This window comes from Rhopalosiphum maidis, chromosome 1, assembly GCF_003676215.2.
Source record: "Rhopalosiphum maidis isolate BTI-1 chromosome 1, ASM367621v3, whole genome shotgun sequence".
Taxonomy (NCBI): Eukaryota; Metazoa; Arthropoda; class Insecta; order Hemiptera; family Aphididae; genus Rhopalosiphum; species Rhopalosiphum maidis.
This window is the reverse complement of record NC_040877.1, coordinates 19657070-19679821: the sequence shown is the minus strand read 5'-3', so window position 1 is coordinate 19679821 and position 22752 is coordinate 19657070. Positions and strand designations below refer to the sequence as shown.

At 25.5% G+C, this 22752-nt stretch overlaps 1 protein-coding gene across 2 annotated transcripts; it reads right to left on the bottom strand.

The window, feature by feature from the left end:
* Nucleotides 1–7486: 7486 nt before the first annotated feature.
* Nucleotides 7487–22406, bottom strand: LOC113548373 (serine/threonine-protein kinase ATR). Of its 2 annotated transcripts, XM_026949224.1 has the most exons (37): nucleotides 22167–22406; nucleotides 21845–22081; nucleotides 21389–21559; nucleotides 20982–21319; nucleotides 20686–20893; nucleotides 19699–19823; nucleotides 18708–18811; nucleotides 18115–18563; nucleotides 17297–18041; nucleotides 16646–17048; nucleotides 16464–16580; nucleotides 16277–16402; nucleotides 15666–15913; nucleotides 15381–15602; nucleotides 15129–15300; nucleotides 14935–15061; nucleotides 14475–14605; nucleotides 14261–14412; nucleotides 14027–14187; nucleotides 13649–13954; nucleotides 13433–13572; nucleotides 13256–13372; nucleotides 12806–12948; nucleotides 12457–12732; nucleotides 12123–12401; nucleotides 11408–11630; nucleotides 10792–10976; nucleotides 10502–10707; nucleotides 10263–10435; nucleotides 9875–10179; nucleotides 9676–9799; nucleotides 9489–9596; nucleotides 8947–9085; nucleotides 8761–8875; nucleotides 8535–8688; nucleotides 8195–8437; nucleotides 7570–7743 (listed from the first exon to the last, which is right to left on the bottom strand). In XM_026949224.1, exons 2-37 carry the CDS (start codon nucleotides 22071–22073, stop codon nucleotides 7570–7572), a joined length of 7638 nt encoding a protein of 2545 aa, XP_026805025.1. In that variant the 5' UTR covers nucleotides 22074–22081; nucleotides 22167–22406. The 2 variants fall into 2 exon arrangements, with proteins under 2 accessions (XP_026805026.1, XP_026805025.1); XM_026949225.1 differs by lacking the exon at nucleotides 22167–22406 and having other exon boundaries at nucleotides 7487–7743; nucleotides 21845–22073.
* Between the last annotated feature and the right edge of the window lie 346 nt (nucleotides 22407–22752).

Sequence of the window (22752 nt, the reverse complement as noted above, 5' to 3'; positions counted from 1 at the left end):
TAGCTGACGAACTGTAATTGACAATTGCAATATATAATTTATATTTATGTAATTTCTCTAAATCACATCGTAAACCGAGTAAATTATACAAAATTCGAACGAAATCTATAAAGACGTAGAGAAGAAGAAGAACGACGACAATGACGTACTTGTAACACAACACTGACGACTATTATTGCGCTTTTGGTTTAAAGTCTAATCGAACAAATAAGTAATAACAGTAAAAAACGTAAGCGTTATCGTCTCACATGGTCAATATCTATCGTATAATCTGTGTTTTTAAGTAGTTATTAATATTATTATTTAAGTCTTAACGCGTAACAACGAACGAATAAAATGTATTCCCATCTAACTCTGTCATTGTAAATGGTCCGAATAATACTATAATATATTTATAATTTTATATATAATAAAAAATTGCACAATGTGTATTATTGTATAATATTATGATATCATAACGCTGTTATCTACATTCTACGGAATGATTAGTATACATGACGTTATTTAATATTTATTCATGTTATTATTCAGACATTTTTTAATTCAAGGCTCTCTAGCACAGACCAAGATAATAATATCATCATAATCGAATAATAAAGATAATAAATGGAAACATTGAAAATGTCTGATGGCATTTACAGGAAGTTAATATTATTGTCTATATTATAGTCGTGCCGCCTTGGTGACTGGCGAGAACGTGAGTACATCCTAAAACGGAACAATATCCCAATCGTGGACCATGTTATGGACCCAAATAGTGATTACTGATTAGTCATTAATGACAAATATATATCATAGTCCGTGATAGCAACGTGCGATGTAATAATTATAAATATATATCACGCAATAACAACCGGTCTTGCGTTTTTAATAATTTATATAATTATAAATTATAATAAATATAATATGGTAATGAATATTTTATTATTATACAACATTTATGTCACATACTCATGTGCTGTTAAGTTATACAATGATTATTTATTTTTTTTTTAAGATGTTGCCAATCAGAGGAACCTTTTTTAAAGATAAAATTACTTTTATCTAAATGAAAATAGGTATCGCGAAAAAGTAACTTTGGAAACTTAGACCTCGCAAAAATATAACCCTCGGCCTCGAATAAATAACACCCAACGGGTGTACGTTAATGTATAACAAGGATATGGAACCGTATTTTTCAGGAAAATAATGATTAGGACTATATAGATAATTTGTCAGAAAAGCAGTTCAGTGGCAGCTCTAGAGTTTGATTTTGGGGGGCCATAAACATCACACTATTTTTTTTAAAATATTTTATAATATATTTATTCAAATTAGTGCCATATATTACCCACATTAGTCATTAGTGCAGAATACTATACAAAATAAAATAAATATATATATAATATAATAATTACATTTTATAAACAAATTCTAATTTTCGATTTTTATTTTTAACAAATCTGTCTATAACTTATATCTAATATCTATAGATATGTCTCGACGAATGTGCATGAGAGCGAGGTTAGGTTAGGTTAGGTTATAATTATCTATTGCTTTAAACATTTTTTCTAAACTGAGATCAAATTATAATTTTTTTTTTTTTAATGATTTTATGTTAATATTGCTGTTATTGATTTTTATATAACCATATTATGTTTTATATAATTTGACTAAAACTTCCAAAAATATAAAAATACCTATTGGGAATTTGGATGCTATTTTAAAATTGTTCATAAAAGTGATATTAAAACATTTTCAGTTATTTATGTTTTACTTAAATTTATATATATATAACTATATTATTCCTAATGTTAAAAATAAAAATATATTTAATTGATTATATTACCATATAAAATTATTGTATAACGCAGGTAAAATGGCCTACAGTAGTTTATAAAACTTTAATACATAATATGCACTATATTTTTTAGCGTTTGAAGTTAGAATTATTATAAAATTTGTCAAAATTCCATACTAATAATAGAAACTTAATTCCGTCTCTGTTCATTCCGTTCACAATCGTTTTTTATTGTCTATATTATTAATCATTGAAAACATTAATTATAAAAACATGTTTTTTTTTAAATTAATTATCTAAATTCTAAAGTTAGAATTTAGATTATTAAATATTATTATTAAATTCTATTCTTAAGTATAATAAATTGAAATGATATAAAGAGTTAAGAGTAAAGAAATTAATGAAATATTTTTAAATTTAATATGCTGAAATAATACGTATCATTACAATGCAAATTGCAAGCTGGAGGTTAAATTTTTTACAATGGTAACTATTTTGGTCGTCTGCTTGCGTAAAATGGCTGTGGTAAAATGAAGCTACAAAAATTAAAACATTTAAAACGATATTAATCTGAACGTCTGAACACTACAGTCGTCAAACGGTCAAACATATTAACAATAAGAAATCAACCAATTTAGAAAATCCGAGAGTCTCTATTGGAAAACTATTTTCATACTATAATACTACATACTAGTGTACTACGCAAAAATATAAGATAACGATTAACGAGAATTTACAATTAAATGATAACTAGTAAACTAATATAATATAATATTATAAACCGTACTAATATAAGCGTATCATATTATACATATTATATTATTATTAAATTCGCCTGTTTTTGTTTTTTGGATTTTTTGGGGGGAGGAACAGGGGGACTTAGGTGGGTGCAGCCCACGCTCTCGAAATATTAATAAAAAATTAAAAATGATTTTAATTTTTAATGGTAAAAATCATTACAAAAATCTAAATATAATATAAATGTATTAATATAATAGACATTTTTAACACAAACACAAAATGAATAAAATTTCCAAAGACAACAGCGCCAGACGTAATAAGAAACCCCAACAATTCTGCGTAGGAACAGCTACAGAAACAATTACTGTTCTCGACCGGACGGCGCCCGAGGTGGCTAAGGTTACCGTGGTCAGAAAGGTAAGGTGGCGCGTGACCTGCAAGCTCGACAGCGGTCGTGCCACTCAAGCGGACGTGACGGTGAGGACGGTCGAGTCGTCGATGTCAACCTGCAACGAGTCATATGCTCCGCGGCGGTCCGCCGTTTCCAGGTTGCCGGCCAAGAAGACCCACCGACAACGAGTGTCCAAATCCGCGTCCCATGGCAGCCACTCTCAGCGTTATGGCTGTATCAAGTATCCCTGGTGGACCGACGATAACGTCCAAACCTACATGGAGTTGATGGACGCGAGGGAGTTGCAGGATAAACTGCAGAAGCTCTCGCGTAAAACGAAAAGAACAAAGACGATTGACAGCAGGACTTCTGTAAAACACGACCTTAGAGTCCAGCCTAAAGACCGTCATATTCGGTTAAAGCTGTTAAGTAAACGCAAAACGAAAATCACGCCAGAGCAAAAGACTGGTAAGTCCATCAACCACCGAAACCGCGGTAATAAGAAAGGTATCCTCCTACTGTACTAGTCTGTACAGTACCTATAGCTGGTGTCGACTGTCGAGTGAGTCACAGACCACAGTTAACGGGTATCGTATTTTTGAATTCCATGATTTATATCGTTCTGTACGCGAAAAACCATTCTGAACGGAGATATCTGAACAGTCAACCTATAATATTATTTCATGTAAAAATACAGGCAATAGCTGAATAGCTTAAAATTAATCTACATAATATTTTGAAAATTGTCATTGTGTATATCTTACATACATAAAAATGGATGTTGGTATATCCATCCTAGATTAACACAGACTCAGGAACTATTAGACCGATTTTTCACGGTTTTTTTGCAAAATGGTTCGCGTTGTCCGGAAAACGTTTATAGCCATTGTAATATTCGTCAATAGCCCTTTGCGATCTTCAAAATATAGTTTTTACGAACCTATTAAAATAAATAAAAACATAATTAGTCTTGTTGATTTGTAGGTTACCTTGGTAACACAGATGACAAAAAAACAATTTTTAATAATAATTATTATTAGAAATTATATAGTATTTAAATGTATAAATATGTTTCGAATAGAGATGCTATTTGTACCACAGCAAAATATAACTAATCTATATGGGCGTCTAATTTCGTCTGGTACTTATTGTTTATACACTCGGGGTTAGGTTAGGTTAGCAGTAGGCAACAATATTGAACATTGATACATTTTTACGTGCAATAAGCTACACGAGAACATACAGCTAATAAAATAAATAATAATATTCATAAAAGTTTCAATTCCCTACAAAAATATACTTGAACTTTGTCAATATTTAAACTTCTAATTCATATATAAATTAAATATAATTATTATAAAATTTGTTTATCGAAAATAATTGAAATAAATACCTAAAGTTACCAATATTTTTTATATGAGTAAAAAATCTTGATAATTAGTACAAGGTTTCTCATAAGTTTTTCTTACCACAGTTAAAAATGATTGTAAATAGATTCATACTTTATAGTCGCATTTTTTTTTTTTTATAATAGGCGAAAATTTATTTTCAACAACTAAACTGCAGGTTTTTTGTACTTGGTTCATTAAATTTTGATCATTTCTCTAATTTCCAAACCGTCTCCTTTGTCTTCTATAATTTTTATGCTGCACGGAACTTTGAACGACTAAAATTTCATTTGTTTTTGCCATCATTTGCATAAATTTTACAGGGCATTTCTTGTGACATATTGTGTCACATGATACATGAACATTTGTAAAGTTTTTTAAACAATTTGATGTTTTTGCAATGTAGACATTTTTTTAGCCAAAACAAATTCATTATTTTGCTAAATGTGTGCCTTGTATCAATTTTTTAACGATTGTACTAACGCGAACAAATTATATGTAAACTCAACGAGACAACGAATGAATACTACAATAGGTAATGGTTTTAGAAAATAAATATTAACTGAATGCTTCATGCTTGAATTAATTACACGGGTTGTCAATAGTTTCACGCAAATAACGTCAGTAATTATTCTTAATTCAGTCGAATATATTTTTTTTTAATTTTATAAAATGAACTCCATATTCCGCTTTTTATTTGATAATTATTCTGTGTTGCAGGGGCGGATTTATGTATATGGTGGCCCCTGGGCGGAATGTATTGGGAGCCCTTTTACATAAACAAGGCAGAAATATATTTTTTTACTTATTAAATAACATTTATTATCATATTTAGAAGTAGTAACAATTACCTACTTATTTAATAATAAATAATTATAAAAACAATCAAATCGTGTAAAACTAATATAAGTATTATCATCATAATATTTTAGTATTAATATTATTATATTTTAATATTTTAGTAATATCATCATAATATTTTTCCTGTATCCTAATTTAAATATCATAAAATTGTGGGGGCCCAGGATTTGTGGGAGGCCCTGGGCTGCAAGTGCAGCCCACTCAGCCCTCCCCTAAATCTGTCCCTACTGAGCTGTATTGTACGATCAACTGAAAAAAGGTGGACAGGTGGATATCATATCTGCTGTATATAGTAGAGATGGAGAGTAGGTCACTTTAATGGATGTGTTAAATTTGAATGTAATGACAAGTTTCATTGTATACGAAAAACGATTCTGAACGGAGATAATTTATCAATCTAGGATAATTAGTAGGATATATTATATTACCTATATTTAAATTGAAATATATCATTATTTTACTCGATTTCGTAAAAAAATAAATTTCATACGCTCATAAATTTTTTTCTATATTGATACTGGAGTTTATTTTTACAATTAGTTGAAGAAAAAGTTACGGAGAACCTTGTATTGGAAATTTCAACCTTTGGTATAAATCACAAAAATGTTACGAATTTTCAACTTCAAAATTCCTTGCAAATTTTCGCGATTTTGACATATTTCATAAATATTTGAACTTTAAATGCTTATCAACAAAAATTGTGACTAACGTTTTTTGATTTTTTTTTACTACGATAAGTACAACTTACAATAAACCTTGAATTAAATTTTAAAGATTGTTTAGAAAGCCAAATTTTTTTTATCGGTATTCAAGAAAAAAATTTAAAATTTATTATGGTTTTTAAATAGTTTAAAAAAATTCTAAATATTTTAAAAATTTAATCGTTACAGCAAAATAAAAAAAATTGATTTTGTCAAAAACTGGTTATGCGTAAAAATTTCCGTTTTTCCGTTACTTTTAAGGGTTTTTGAGTTTTTTCTGACGCATTTGAAAACTATTGGAAATCAAAGCTTTATTACTACTCTAAAACGTGATGACAGATACAAAAATAAAAAAAAACGCTTGCCAAGTCAAAGATCTGCAGCATGAAAACTTTCTTGATTTTCAATTTTTAGAAATGTTTTAATTGTATGCAATATGTAGGTATGTATATTGTATAATGTATTTTATTTTAATTTTTATTTAGGGAGATAAATCTCTAAAACCGGAGAGCGGATTATGTTGTTTGGAATCTTGTTGATTCACATTAGCTAGGAGAAGTGCAGTGTAAATTTAGTTAATTTACTACAGAGCTTCAAAAAAAAATTAAAACACATTTTATTGGGTATTTTTTTTTCAGCTTTATAGCTTTGTAGTGAGTTAACAATTGAAGATAAAGTTCTGAAAATCTTTACAGCACTTTTCCAAGCCAATGTGAATCTAACAAGACTACAAATAACAAAATCCATTCACGCTAAATAAAAATCTAGTGAAAATAACTATTTTTTTAACTGCGAAAAATTAAATAATTTTTTTTGAAAATTTTTATTTGCATATTTTATATCTGTTTGATAATCCCTTTTTAATGAGCTATCAATCAACTTTTTAGCTATAATAGTTTTGGAGAAAAGTTAAAATATAGAAATTTTGGAACTGTTCACGCCTACGTTTTTGTGGATTCAAATTGTTATACCGCTTGGGTGTGATATCGGATTTATATCAATAATATTTTATGTTAAAGCTAGCTTAATTATCCATCTACTCATTACAAATGAGTTACATTTTTATCATTTTCCTGTTTAACAAAAATTCTTGAAGTTTTAAAAATCCAGACTTTTTTTGTTTCAGATATTATACTTGATTAAAAATTAAGAATGTAAAAATAAAAAAACACACATCATTGTAAAATCAATACATTCATCACTCCGTTCGGAATCTAAAATAACAAAAATAACTTTAAACTTAAAAAATAATTTACTATCAATTTAATAATATCATAATTTTACTCGTGTTAAGTAATTGTCCACTTCTTTATGAAATGTTGTTTTTATTGATATTATTGTTTTAAAGTGAGTTATAGCTAGTAGTATAATAATTACCACTGTAGGACTGCAGGAGCAACAGAGGCAGTTTTCTCAAGGCGCAAAATTACAATTAAAACTATAAAATAATATATCAATATATGTGATACAAGTTCAGGGCTGGATTGACATAAAATATATAAATGAAAAACAATAAAAAACATTTAAACATTTTTATTAAAAATAAAAAAAGTATCAAAAAATGTTATATGTTTACAATATCATATTTTAAACACTTACCTAATAAGTATACAAATACAAATGATAATGAGTGAATTTAATTTTAAATAACTTAAAATTGAATAAATTTTATAAATAAATTAATATTACTTAATATTATCATTTATATCACAGAAATGCACTCCAGCCTATATACATTTGACATAAATTATCAACAGAAATGGCTTCTTCAATAAGTTTACGTGTTTGTCCTGCAACTGAAAGTGGCATGGAAGAATTCTTTAAATTGGCTCTTACATATCCCTGAAGACGCATTTCAATATTATTCAAATGTTCTTTAGCCTAAAAAATGATATATTTATTTAAAACCATTGAATAATATCTATTAAAATATTAAACACACAAATTATTATTATATATAAATAGGATCTAGATTAGGTTAAAAAAAAGTTGAAATATGATTCTTATAAACAATAAAAAAATTGTAGGGTAGGTCCCAAAATTAAAATCACAATAATAATTAAAAATTAAAACATATAAGTATATTTTTATCTGACAATTTAAAAAATATTCTAAGATATGCAAAACAAACTAAATATTCCATAACCCCTTAGGCCTAGAATATTCTAAAAAAAATAAAAAAACAGCCTAGTGTTGAACAAATTATTCATATTTTTAATTTTTATAAACTGCATAATGATATACAAAAACCTAAAATATTACTTATAAAATAAAGCATTTGTTTTATAACATGAAAAATTATAAAATTAATAGTAATTGTAAATATATTTACTTGATCATTTGCCATTTCAGAATTTTCATCAGCTATAGTATCACGACCAGTCCACATGACTAAAGGATCATATAAAAATGGTTTAAGCACACTAACCAATTGTTCAGTATGAGATCGCATGACACGATTAGTTATTTCACAAGCACTTGATAACATTCCTTCGAGTCCTCCAGTTCCCATTGCATCTACCATATTATGAGTCATACGAAATGGTACTCGTTCTGGCCATTCAAACTTTTCACCCTATGATAATTAAAATTAAATTATAAACTATAGACAATTAATCAAATATTATAAATGTGCCCTAGTTAGTGAAAAATAAATATTTTGTGATATGTACTCGATTAAATAAACAATTGAAATCAACATGAACCACACCACCATTAGTCGAATCTAATAAAATATTTTCACCGTGGCGATCACCAAGTCCCAGTATATAACCAACTATAGATATGACAGCTGTTGTTCTAGTAAACTCACTTCTAGCTAAATACCTAAAATAAAAAAAACATTAATTAATTATAAATTGATAACACTTAAAATGAAGTTTTAATAAAATTGCTAACCACTCTCCAGGACTAGGAAATTCTTTAAGATACCAATTTCTAAAAACAGGTGGATGATTTGGTATTGCCTTATTTATAAAAACTGATCTTTTTTTTTCTAAAGAATCTTTTATATCTAAAGTAATATTTATAAAATTAATCATGATACATTTTTCTACAATTAAATGTGGTTAAAAATATGCTTACTGCAAACTAGTCCTTGTAAAGTACTTTTTGATACTTTAATCCCGATTGCTTCATAGCAGTTTAAAATTACACTCCGCAAAGTAACTACATTTTGAACTAATTCAATTAGACCACAGTCAAGTATCATAGGTACCACACTCTGTAAATTGTGAACAATTAAATATTTAAAAAATTAGGTAAATAGTTAATTTAAGATAAATGAGTTATCTATCTATACAAATTAATACAGATATTCATGGTTACATTTGAGATATGACAGATTATCAGTTTTATAAAAAAAAATAAAAAAATAATTTTTTTGTTAATATTTAACTATTACTTATAAAAAAATATATCTATAAATGTCTAGTTAGGACTTGTTGTAGAACATAGTTTTTTTCCATGAATATGTTTTTCAAAATATTGTATGAATGCATTTAAGTATTTTAACGAATATATTAATTATAGATTCTTATACAATATTACTTCAATAATATATACTATTCTTATTTCTTAATCATATTTCTAACTATGTAAAAGTAAGAAAACAACTAAATTCTTACATATGTTTTTATAAAAAGATTTCGATCTCTTGCTTCTGGGTCTCTTTTTAAGTACATATTAACAATATTATTAAACTCCATTAACCTTGAATCAATTCTTATGTCATCCTATCAATATAATAATTAAAATAAAATATTAATAAATATTATGTATTAATTAATTATATACTTTTATAAAATTATTTACTTTAGGTTTACACATCATTGGATATTCATTACCATCAGAACCCAAAATTATAATGCGTTTTGGTTTTTGAAGTGAACTATAAATATAAACCTCATCTTTGATTCCATGAATATATACAAGATCACTAAATATCAATATTACACCAAAATATTAAAAACTGGTATACTAAAATGTGAAATATTAATGATTAATATCTTACTCTGGAAATGGATTGTGTTTGGTATTACGGTTAGAATTGATGCGTGGTAATACCAAAGTGCGAAACTTTTGGGCAGGTACCATAATATTGCTAAAATAACCATTTGTCAGCAAACGTGGTAGATTTTTTGCAATTTTTTGTAGAGGAAATTTAACACCAACTGGAGCATTTTGAGGACTTGTGTTACACAATTCTGATAAATTTTCAAATAATTCCATAAATTGGAACAATAAAGTTTTAACTTTAACTAATTTTGAATGTTTGAGAATGGAATTGAATCTACTCACTCTCACAGTAAATGGTGACTAAAACAAAATTTGTAAATACATATATATATATTCTTTAAAAAATGAAATATGAATTCTAATAAAATATCAACTACTAATACTTTATGTAAAGTCATCAGCATCCATAATGAATGATTAGGATAGTCAAGTATGCATTTGACTATGATATCAGTCAAAGTTTTAAAACATTCTTCTAATGGATGACATATTCTAGATGTAATTTGAGAAAAAGCAGTGAGAAACATAAATGTTGGCAATCTTAACATAAATCCTTCTAAAATTGTTTTTTAAATAACGTAAATTAATAAAATAAAAAATCTTTTAATTAGTACTCACTTACCTATGAGTTTAGTCATCTTTATAAATGTTCTTTTTCGTTCAACTAAATACAGTGACGTTTTATTATTTTTTTTTTTTAAATCACGATTAAAGTCACTTCCAAAATCCAACCAAACACTCAACATTTTGGGCATTGACTGATATATATACTCACAACCATATTGTAACGACAAGCCATAACAATGAATTATGTTGTTTATTAAGTTCCTTAAACATTTTTAGTTAGTATTTATTAATATGTTTTTTAGTAGATTATTATCAAATAAAAGTATAGGAAAATTAAATACTTACAATCCTTTTGTATAATACATAGCAGGAGTCATAGTGTTGAGAATACGATCTTGATAATGTGCCAACCTCACAAGACTTTTTTCCCACATTCCAAACATTTCAAACGCATTTTCAATATTTAATAAATTAGACTCCAAATCCACGTTTACAGTTTTGTCATTATACTTAGATAACAATAATAAAGCCTAGAAATTAAAATTAATACATTTGATAAATATTAGTATGATTAACAATGGGAAGAAATTAATGCAAATTGTATTTTTTTTTTTATCATAAACATTCTCAACCAAATATAATTTGTTTGTTCCCAAAAATAATATGTTCACAGTTAATTAGTTTAATATAAAGGAAAAAGATAAATTGAATTTTCAATTAAATGTTAGTAATATATATTTTAACATTCTTAAGTTTTTATAATAGTGAGATATTCTAGGGATAATTTTAGATATGAAATACCCAAATCTTTAAATTATTTTAGCGTATAATCAATTCACATTTAGAAGCGACCCAGGCAGTGACTAGTTTACGAAGACACGTTTATGCGCAGAAGACTGGGTCGCTTCTAAACGTGAATTGACTTAAGGTAGATGATAAATTAATAATAAATTGAACATACAGAGGCACATGTTTTTCTTTCTTCTATTTTTTCATCACATGGTAGAGTTTTAATTATGTCCATATTTGGAAAAAGCATATTAATCCCTTTTTTTAAAGTTGCAATTGCTTGTCCTTGATCAGATTTTTTCCATAACAACTTCGCTTTCTCAATAAAAAGTTCTGTAGGCTTATATTTTTCAGCAGCTAATATATTTGAATATGCTTGTTGAAAATTTAGTGATCTAAAAATAATTATGTAATATTTTCCTTATTATTAATTCTCATTGTTGTTAATGTAATCTTCAAATAATTGACATGAAAAGTCCTTGCACCAATTCATTCTCAGGTGTAAATGCAGAATGTTTGGGACTTGGTAATTGGTGATTATGGTTACTGATTTTTAAATGAACTCTTTTGAAGGGGTTTTTTTTTTTTTGTAGAATTAAATTATATAAATGCATGAATGAAAAGCTCTTGGTGGAGTAATTGCATGGCATAATTATGGAGTTTTATTGTTATTAATAGTATATTTTGCTTAAAATGAAAAATAGGAATCTAGGAACTCACCACTCACATGAAGTATTTGTTTAGGTATAAATCAAAGTAATTTGTTTTATGAAACATTTGTGACTTGAACTAATTTTAAACTTAAAATATTTATTATAAATATAAATTATAAAGTTACATTAAGTTAATTAATGTAATAATTATTGGTTAAATCTTAATTAACATACTTTCTTGCAACTTTAATACTTTTCAGCCAGCTTATACCAATTTGATGATTGATAATAGGCTTTAATTCATCTGTAACTAAATGTTGAGCAGCAGTCAATACGACTCTACGCATACATAAAACTTGTTGTAAAACATATGCTTGAGGTTGTAAACACTGTAATCTTTCATCCATTTCATTAGTAATCAATTCTTTTAATTTAGTCTTAGTGGACGTATCACCATCAACTATTTTAAATATAGTATCAAATATTTGTTCCATTTCATTCAGAATGTGCAATCTAAGACCAATAAAAAATGAAACAAAATAACTAAATATATTTTATAAAAACATACTTAACAATAAACGGATATGCTTCTTTGTATCCGGCAGATCCAACCATTGACATATACAAAGATTCTGTGACCAGATTTGTTATGGAAGAAATTTCTTCATGTACGCTGTTTTTATCTTTATGTAAAAAATATACTAAGGCTTGACCAATACAAACACCCCAACTTTCACTAGCATTTAATGGTTTTTCAGTCAATAGTTCTTTTAATTTATCAAACATCATAAGGCTCCATGTTGCTTCAGCTTTCTCACCAAATAATGTGTTTTGACAATCTGATCTTAAATTTTATTTCAGTGGTTTTAAAAGCATGAATGATGAAACATAAAAATATTGAGAAATTAATACATTACTTGATGTTTGTTAAGCCTTCAGCTATTTTTAATGCTGTAAATGGTTGATCAATACCTAGATAGCATTTAACCATACCTTTATGAAACTCTAAACTAGGATCCGAATACATTTGTGCTAATTTTTCGTAGCATGCAGCCGCATCCTAAAATAAAGTAAGATATTTATAAAATAATATATGTTTAATAACCAGTGTACAATACTTTTTAGAGCAACAATTTTATACAATTCTAAAATATATAGGCTGCAATGTTTATATGTATGACTGAAATCTGATTAGTTAAAATTACAATATCAAATGAAAAATTTAAATTCATAATTATAGATTTGTACTAAAAAATTTAATTAAGAACTATAAGCTGCTATAACTATACTAAATAGCAGTATAAATATTGATATATTTTGATTGATAAATTATGTTCAATATTATTTATTTAAAATAAGGATTTTACTTGTAATTGTCCATTAACTTCATGTAAAAGTATCATTTCTTGAGGAGATGGATCATTGTTATGAACAGCAATAATACCTTTGAGACTATCAGCATCATTTAGTTTAGAATAAATTTGCTAAATAAAATATAAAAGTAATTAAGAATAATTAGACAATATTATCAATTTGAATCATACAGAAAGAGTTGGTAGATGATCTTGAAGTTTGTCTTTATTTTCATGAATGTAATCTTCAAGATACAAAAGTGCTCTAGCATATTCATCATACTCCAGTGATTTTTCAGCCAATTTTAATTTACAAAATCTTGTTAAAAATCCTAAAAATAGGTTAAAAATTAAAATTAAAAAATAGGTACTGAACTATAATTTTAAAATTTCAAATAACAATATTACTCATAACTGGTTCATGGATATTATTCTTTGATGCTTTTTGTTCTCGAGTCCATTTAAATAAAAAATCAAATAATGTGAATGCTGTTTTAACATACATTACACGAGTAGTGGTTTCATTTTGTTGTTCTGAAGAATTGGTAATTTCATATTCCATAGCAATTTGCCTACCAGCTATGATGTCATTAATAGTTTCAGGGATATTTGCATTATTAGTTGTAATATCATCTACATCACTACTAATAACAGCTAGAAGTTCTTCATATATTAAATTGCCATCTTCAGCATTTGTACTTAAAATTGTATACACTTTTAAACATGAACAAATAAAGTTATTAATTAAATAATTATAATATTAAAATAAATTATAATATAACTTACATAAAACATATGGTAAAAATAATAGCATTGCTTCATTATCTGATCGTATGCTTGATTTACAATAGACAAAAATGCGTTTAGCATATTCATCATTAATTAAAGGAACAAGGCGATTGACCCAATTAAAAGCCCACATGTTTAATGTACCACTTTTTCCAGATCTAATAAATTATTTTAAATATACTTATCATTTAATAGATTTGTAAAAAAAATTAATTAATAATAATGGAATACCCAAATATTGGATGTGGCATTCCTGTTTGGTATTGTTCTGTTTCTAGAGTGTAGCGAGATGAAGAAAGTGGATCAATAATCTCATGCAATGTGCTTGGGATAGATGACCAGATTTCTGAGTCTTTTTTCACATTATAAACTTGTAAAATTTTCTAAAAACGATAATAAATAAGTTATTATTTATGCTTTTATTTATATGAATATAAAGTAATACTTGTATTGCAACTGCAAAAGAATCCATATATCGAGAATTTCTAGCAGACTGTAGACCTTGTCCTAAAATGGTTATTGCACGTATGGCAAAATCGTTACTTTTTATATCTAATGGAAACTCTTTATTTCGTCCTAAAATTTTTAAATAGTAATAGTGGAGTTTTTTAAAATAAACCATTTATACATTTATTAATTGGTACTAAATTTTTTCACATGGATTTTTATTTTTAATTAAACAAAATATTATTTATTGAATACTATAATTTTAAGTTAAATAATTAAATTGTAGTTAGATAAAAATATCATGCATTATATAAAAAATAACAATTTTTATCAATCAATTTTAAACGGTAATTTTAATATTTAAGTGAACATAATATAAATTATAATTATTTATAATGTATAAATTATTAGTAAAATATCTTTTCAAAAAATATTGTCTAACTAAGGACTATAAGTACCTTCTTTAATGATATTGTTTGGCAAATAACTGGGATCTAATGCACCAATTTTTCCTAAACATTCACTGCTAGCAAGTCTCACTCTTTTATCATGATGTCGTAAATTTTCAGTTAAAACCTCTAATAACTAATTAAACCAAATATATGTTAAATAAATTTAAATGTTTATTATGTAATATATTATATGATTTTACCTCAATAATTACAGAATTAACATTATCACTGGACAATATCAGCTTAGTTACTTCAGACTGCTGAACTGAAAGTTCTGAATGTAGTCGTTTTAAACCATGAAGTTTAACTTCCAATGTTGTATGAGCCACAATGTTCAATAACCATATTAATAACTTATTCAGTGGTTGTTTGCTAAAAGTATTTAATTCAACATAATCAATTAACTGATTTTTTGATTTGGTAATAAAATTATTAGAAAAAAAATAACATACAATACATTTTTTGTATATTTTTGAACTATATTAAAGACTATAGGATTGGCTGGATGTGGATCTAAGAAATATAATTCAGCTATATGATTTTCTAGATATTTTTCATTATCTTTAACCATAAAATGAAACATATTAGCGACTTTGTTCGGATAAACATCTAATAGTGGTACAAGAGACACAAATATGGAGCTTAACATAGGTCCCAACACTTCCATATTAACACTAGAAAAAAATATAATAATTTAATGTTCAACTAAGTAAACAATTATGCGATGAACAACATACCAATGAATAAATGAATCCCAGGCTTTTAATCCTAGGTATACAAAAGCCCTATTTTTTAACGATATGGCTGTTCGTAGCATGGCCAATATTTTAAACCTTGCTGGTGTCACAAAACGACTACCCATTAGTTTGAAAATATCTCCTAATGATAATAAAATATTTTCCTTAATAGAGTCTGATGAATTTTTTACTAATCTTGATTCTAAAATCATTAGAAGGCCCAAAAATCTTGGAGATAAAAAATCAGCCTGAAAATATATATTTAAGTCACAATTTTTAATAAAATATTACGACAGTATATAAAGTCCACCATTAGTTAGAAACTATATGAAGGACTCTGAATATTAAATGAGATTATCTGAAATATTATATCTAAGTTGGAAAAATATCCAAAATTAAACTATTATTTTATAAATTAACATTTATGTGATAATATTATTATATACATTTATCAACTTTTCGAGTTGTGAAGTTTAACAAAATAACATTTATGTATTTAGCCACTTCAGCTTAATATTCTCTTCTATTTTCATGAACAGTTATTTAGAGTAATATTTTGGTTAAAAAATATTTAAATTTAATTGAACATTTTGTATCAAAACCATACTTACAAAATTAACAATTGAAGAATCATTTTTTACATTAAATAGAACATCAAATGTTTGTATTATTTTAATAGCTTCAGTAGCTCGATCATGTTTTGAATGGAAATGTGTAAGTATCTCAGCTATTATTGGCTTTAAAAGTAAAATGATTTAATATGTTTAAATATTACCTATAAAACATAATTTTTCTTACAGTAAATGAAAGTCTGACCAAATGTACTAAAGGAGTGTTTGTTATTTCTTCTAAAAGTAAACAGCCTTGTTTACGAATGTCTATATCTTCAGAAAGCAATAGATGAGAAAAACAGTACTAGCAATAAGAAGAAAACATTATTTTAATACAAGAATATAATATTGTATAAATGTAATGCTTACTTTAAATGATTCTTTAACCAAAGTACTTTCAGTTTTTTGTGATAATGAAGCAATTTCACTTAATATTTTCCTTGTTCCTGGCTTTTTAATACACCAAGGAAAAATATATTTGATAATTTGCTTTATTGCATACATATCTCTATGTGTGAAACCTAATTTGTTGTAAGTTTTTTTTACATCAATATTGGGATGGTAAGCATGATAACATGCAACTAAATTATTAGCAATATATTGCATTAATTCAGTTTCATATCTATCAAATATTACTAAAAATTTTGTTTTATGAGCTGCAGCAATTTCAGTCATATAAAATTTTGCAACACTTCCATAAGAAGAGTTAGGATGAATTAAAAATAGAAACATGAATTCCATTGATGGAAGTATAGTAGAATCTATTGGCACACTGAAAATAAAAATGTATAAAATTGTTGTAAATATTGTTAATTTGAAAATATATATTCATATTAGTAAAATGGTCTTATGTTTATAATTTCTACATATGGATTGACCCATCAATGATCACGCATAATGGCATAAATTAAATAAAACAATTATTATACTATATGTAGTAACATGACGCTAATCTAGTTTTTTACTAATAGATACATAACAGTATAGTTTTAATACTATGTCTATGCATGAAAAACTTACCACCCAATATTGAAAATAGTTTCCAAACAAGTATATTGTAGCTCATTATTTCCAACTTTAAGACTAGTATTTACAGCTGAACAAAGAATATTTAATGTTTGATAAAAAACTGATTCGATTATTTCAATATTTCCTGATGAATCTTTTTCAAAAATAATAGAATTTAAAATTTTTGAGCTCTGAATGCGTACTTCTTCGTTTTTGTCATTAATCAACATTAACATGTGTTTTCTAAAAGAAATATCTGGATAAAAATGATTTATTATCATTGGTATGTTTTTAATGACTTCACATCTGATGACTGTATTCAAATTGTTTACAAATGATAAAAGTAATATTTTCCAAAATTCATTTAATATATTTTTATAAGTATCGTCTATTGAACATATTTGCAAATTTGGCTGAATTTTAATTCGATCACAATCAATACAAAATAATTCTTCTTGACAAGAAATTTGATTATATTGAATTATTGTCCTACCATACATAGAGCACATGAGAATTCTTAAATTTTTGACAAACACAATATTTGTGGTCTCATCAAAATCTTTAATTATTTCAAATAAAATAGAAATATCTTGTTTTTTTTCCTTATGAAATAAAAATGGTAAATTTAGAATAGATATTTCACACATATTTTTATCTCTAAGTGATGTTATAACAATATTTTGTCTCCAATCGTACAGCATATTAATTTGTATATGACTAATATAAGTAAGACACTTTTTCATTATTCGTTTATCGTCTGAAAATAAATATTAAATTACCCAATTTCATTCTTAAAAATATATAAATTTTTATTACACTAAATTACTTACTCAGTAAAGCAGAATATTTGCTTACAATAGCATTTAAATGTTTGTATAGTGACAAATTTCTAAATATGCTATTAGAAATACTCATCCATGGCAAAGAAAGAATAGCAATTAATGTTTTAGCATCATTAGTTAAAAACGAAGAAAACTCTTTTATACTAACTAGACTGCCACATGTAGATACTAAAGTTTCTATAGTGAAACGATCATCATGATTTAAAACATAGTCCATCATTTTAATTAACAATTTATTAGTATTAATGTTTTGTAAAAATTGATAACTTTCATTTTTAAAAGTCATGTCTAAATGATGAGCAAGACATATAGCAGTATTTATAATTTGAAACTCTTTTGCAGTAAGAATTTCAGTAGATGATTGTAAAGTTTGGTTTAGGATTTTCAAAAATTGAAACCAAATTGAGCTTGGTATTGCCATATTGATAGAATTATTTCTAAAATTATATTTTACACAAAAACAAATTAAAAAAAAAACTTAAGTTAACAAAAAATAAAAAGGTTGAATAGTAGTGTTAATACATTGATTACAAATTAATATTATTTATAGTCAATGATATTTTATATACAATTTAACTAACCTTTCATCACCAAAAAAGTTTACATCATCTTTTTTATTTTTAATCATTTCATTATTGTTTTTTAACTCTTGTAAAATGAAATATTCAAACAACACATTCATTCCCTGAAAAATTATATTTAAGCTTTAATATTTTTAACTAGTAAATTACAAATTTTTAGGTTGAAAGAAAAAAATCTAAAAATGATTTTCAACAAAATTATCAATTGACAATTATCACAAACCTTATTATGTACAACTATTAATCTGTATCTATAATAATTCATAACAATCAAACTCGAAAACAAACATCATCTTTGTAGTATATTTGTGACAAAACAATATACCTTGGTAATGTGTGATCTAATACAAAAATAGTTTGTTTTTAAATATGAGGAGGGGAGACTTAACCCTAAAGCAATCCCATAGGTCTCCCACTGATAAGTCATACTAAATACCAACTTTTATATTTATATTAAAATAAAACTATAATTTTAGTATTATTCAATGGAGAATAAGATTACCAGTTTGATGCACAATAAAAATTTAAAAGAAAATATTACTTTATTACTTTATAAACTGTGTAAGTACAATACACATTATAACCTAACAATTTATAATGAGAAGGTAATATGATGTAACATCATAACTATTATTAGTGGCCTGCATAAATGCAAAATTTTACAAATGTTTATCACCAAAAAAAGGTTGGAATTGGATATCACTGTTTTATACATTTAAATATATTATTATTATTTATTTATTAACAAATATATATAATGTATTATGGTTTTCACTAAACTAGCTAAGGAGTAAATTTATAAAAATTTACATATTATGCATTGTTTTATGAAATGCTCATTTTTTTATGGATTTTTTTGTGATAATTATTACCTAGATTAATTAAATAAATATGTAAATTGATAATTAATATAATTCTTTTTAACATAAAAAAATTAATAAATTTAAATAAAAAATAAAAAACAATAATACTAAATCTAATTAATACTTACTGGTGAAGAAGAATTTATTAATTGACACATAGGTAACTTTTCGATTATAATATTAGGATTAATAATTTCATCATCGAGTAATCCTTTAATCACTTTACACATTGCTCCAGCCAGTTTTTTTGTGACTAAAAATACATTTAATTATGATTTTATTTATTGTGTATATATATGAAAAACTTAATTGCAATAAATCAAGTACGACATTTTGTAAAATGCATTTCTTACAATGAATATAATTTGATTTAATCAATATAACATTGTAGCTGAAATGCTAAAAATCCATAGCAATTAGAAAAAATTGAATAGAATTTCTTTTCAAGTTGTTAGAATATGGACAAAATCAATTTTGCAAGATATTATAATAACTTTTTTTAAATTTAAAGTAAAATAAAAGATAGATATATATTGGGTGGCCAATTTAACTAAGACATTCATTGCTTCAAAAACTATTAAAATTTTTGAAAATATACTTTTATATTATTTAAAATTGTTAAAACACTTATTAATAATTTTTAATATTTTTTAAATGTTTACTTTATATAATAACATATATTTTAAATTTCTTATTTTAATGTATAATATTTTTATTAAATACTTTGATGTATAAAAATAAAATTTTAGATGAGTAATTAATGAGTGATAAATATTTATAGTTTATATGAGCTAAGTGGAGTGATATAAGCATATCTCACAAAGTTTTATTCCACTTTTGCTCATAGAAAACAAGTTATAACTCATAAACTACTCATCCAAAATTCAATTTATACATTGAAGCACTTCAAAAAATATTGTTTTAAAATAAAGAATCTATAATGTAAGTTGCCATTCAAGATAGTATAATTTTTTCTAAAAATGTAGTTTTGTAACGACTTAAAATTACATAAATAATATATTTTCAAAAAAATTAGCGTCTTCTGAAATAATGAGTGTCTTACGTTAAATTAATAACTCCATAATTATAATAAATAACAAATAAATTATAAATACCTTTGATTTTATCAGAAAGTAGTAATTTTGAAACTAAATCTATTATTGCCATATGTATAATTACAACACGAATTGATCCTGCTTTACATATAATATTAAAGATGTCACTCAAAATTTTTTGAATCTCATAAGATTGTTCTGTAGAATTATATTTCAAACAAACTTTTTCAATAGTATCAAACAGCATTTTATAAATGTTTTCCAGTATCTAAAATAGTATAATATGTGTGTAAGCAAACAATTTATAAATTATAAATATAGGTACTTAGTTTTTCAATAATAATAGTGTTTCTTACATCAAAATAATTTTTATATAATGTTGATGCTAGCATGTGCAAAATTAAATGGAGTCCGGTTTTTGTAACTTCTATTGAATTTGAATTATGTATAGCTAATGTGACAGATTGCCAGAATTTTACAGTAGTATTTTTTTTTATATAGTTTATAGAAAATACACTACTAGAAAATAATTGAAATAGTTTTGATAACAAATAAACATAACTGTCACGGTCGTTAATGGAAATGTGGATAGGAGTAAAATCAATCACAGATAACTGAGTTCGAAAATTCTTTTCAGGATTACACCATGTAATGATAATTGGCCACGAATCTTTAACTACAGTTTCAGCCATTTCTAAATAAAAAAAACACAACAATTAAATAAGTTTAAGGAAATAATACAATTGTATATTGTTTATTTTACTTGTTATAAATTTAGAATAATCATTAATAGCACAATCATAAATGTATGTGTTTTGGCAAGAAAGTACTTCCAATAAACATGTTTGGCTATGAGTTGAATTACTATGTAATGGAGAGAATCCCTTTTGACTTAAAATTTTTACTAATTGACCAATGATCCAAATGGTAAATTCTGAAAAAAATTGATTGAATTAAATTAAAATTAACATTTAGGTACATTCTAACATTAAATTGACTTATCTTAAAGTAAATCAAATATTAAAGATTTGTATGTTATTGTGTCTTCAAAATAATTTAAATTGTCAATGAAAATTTTTTTTATATTTATTAATATTGATCTTAGAAATCAATATAAAAAAAAATTTTCTAGATTTTAAATAAAATTGCTATCATTAGAAACATAACTTCCTTAAACAGAGCTATGGATTAATAATAATATATTTTAAAATATACAAACCTTTATAGTAATCAACACTGAATGCATTGCTTTTGATGCTAACAAATGGACTAAAAACTCCTTCTTGTTCTCCCATCTTACTTAAAACTTCACGCATAATTTTAGCATGCTCTTCTAAAGACTCAGCTTCTTCGTCCATTATAAATGTAAACATACTTTTAAATTTTCTCCAGAGATCAAATGGGAACTTTTGTTCAGCTATAGCTACATCCACTTCCATTTGTTCCATAGTTGTTTCTAAAAATACAAATGAAATTTTAGATTGAATCATATGAGAAATATTATTTATACATGAGGATAAAATTGAATGACATTAACATACTTTAATTTTTAACGCTGTAGAAAACAAAAACTATCTATTTCAAAATTACCCCATTGAGTGAATAGTGTCAGAATATTAAGTTTATATTACGGTAAGTAAACTTTATGAATAAAACGTTTTTTCGTAAATTATTGGTTATTTATAAGTCATTCGCACTAATGCACTACGCAACAATTTAACAGGGTATTATGATATATGAACCACAGAGGCACAGAATAACTAATTTATGAACTATGATGTACACCGCTTATCATTTAAAATGATAAACTTTTAAGAAGTCGCACGAAATCAAATCCCGCCAAAACTTATTGTTATCTACGTCTGTGCTCCTCCAGAATGATAACATTATATCACACAAATGTTACCGGGTAATATATGTTTTTGAAATTGGAAATTGATATTAATTGGTATGATTTCATTCCATCTATTCATTGATCATTTGAATCTCAAAATAAATTATTAAAACATTTAAAACATTTTTATTTGAAGTTTTCTAATGATAAATCATTGAATAGTAGGTAGGTACATTAAAAAACACGATTTAAAATTTTTTACCACTACCTACCTTTAAGTAAACCACATCAGA

Coding starts and splice junctions, on each gene's coding strand:
- LOC113548373 (XM_026949224.1), bottom strand. CDS start 22,073: ATGGAACAAATGGAAGTGGATGTAGCTATAGCTGAACAAAAGTTCCCA. Junction 14,188..14,260: donor ATGCCACATCCAATATTTGG/GTATTCCATTAT, acceptor ATAATTTATTAG/ATCTGGAAAAAGTGGTACAT. Junction 9,086..9,488: donor ATCTTTTTATAAAAACATAT/GTAAGAATTTAG, acceptor CACAATTTACAG/AGTGTGGTACCTATGATACT.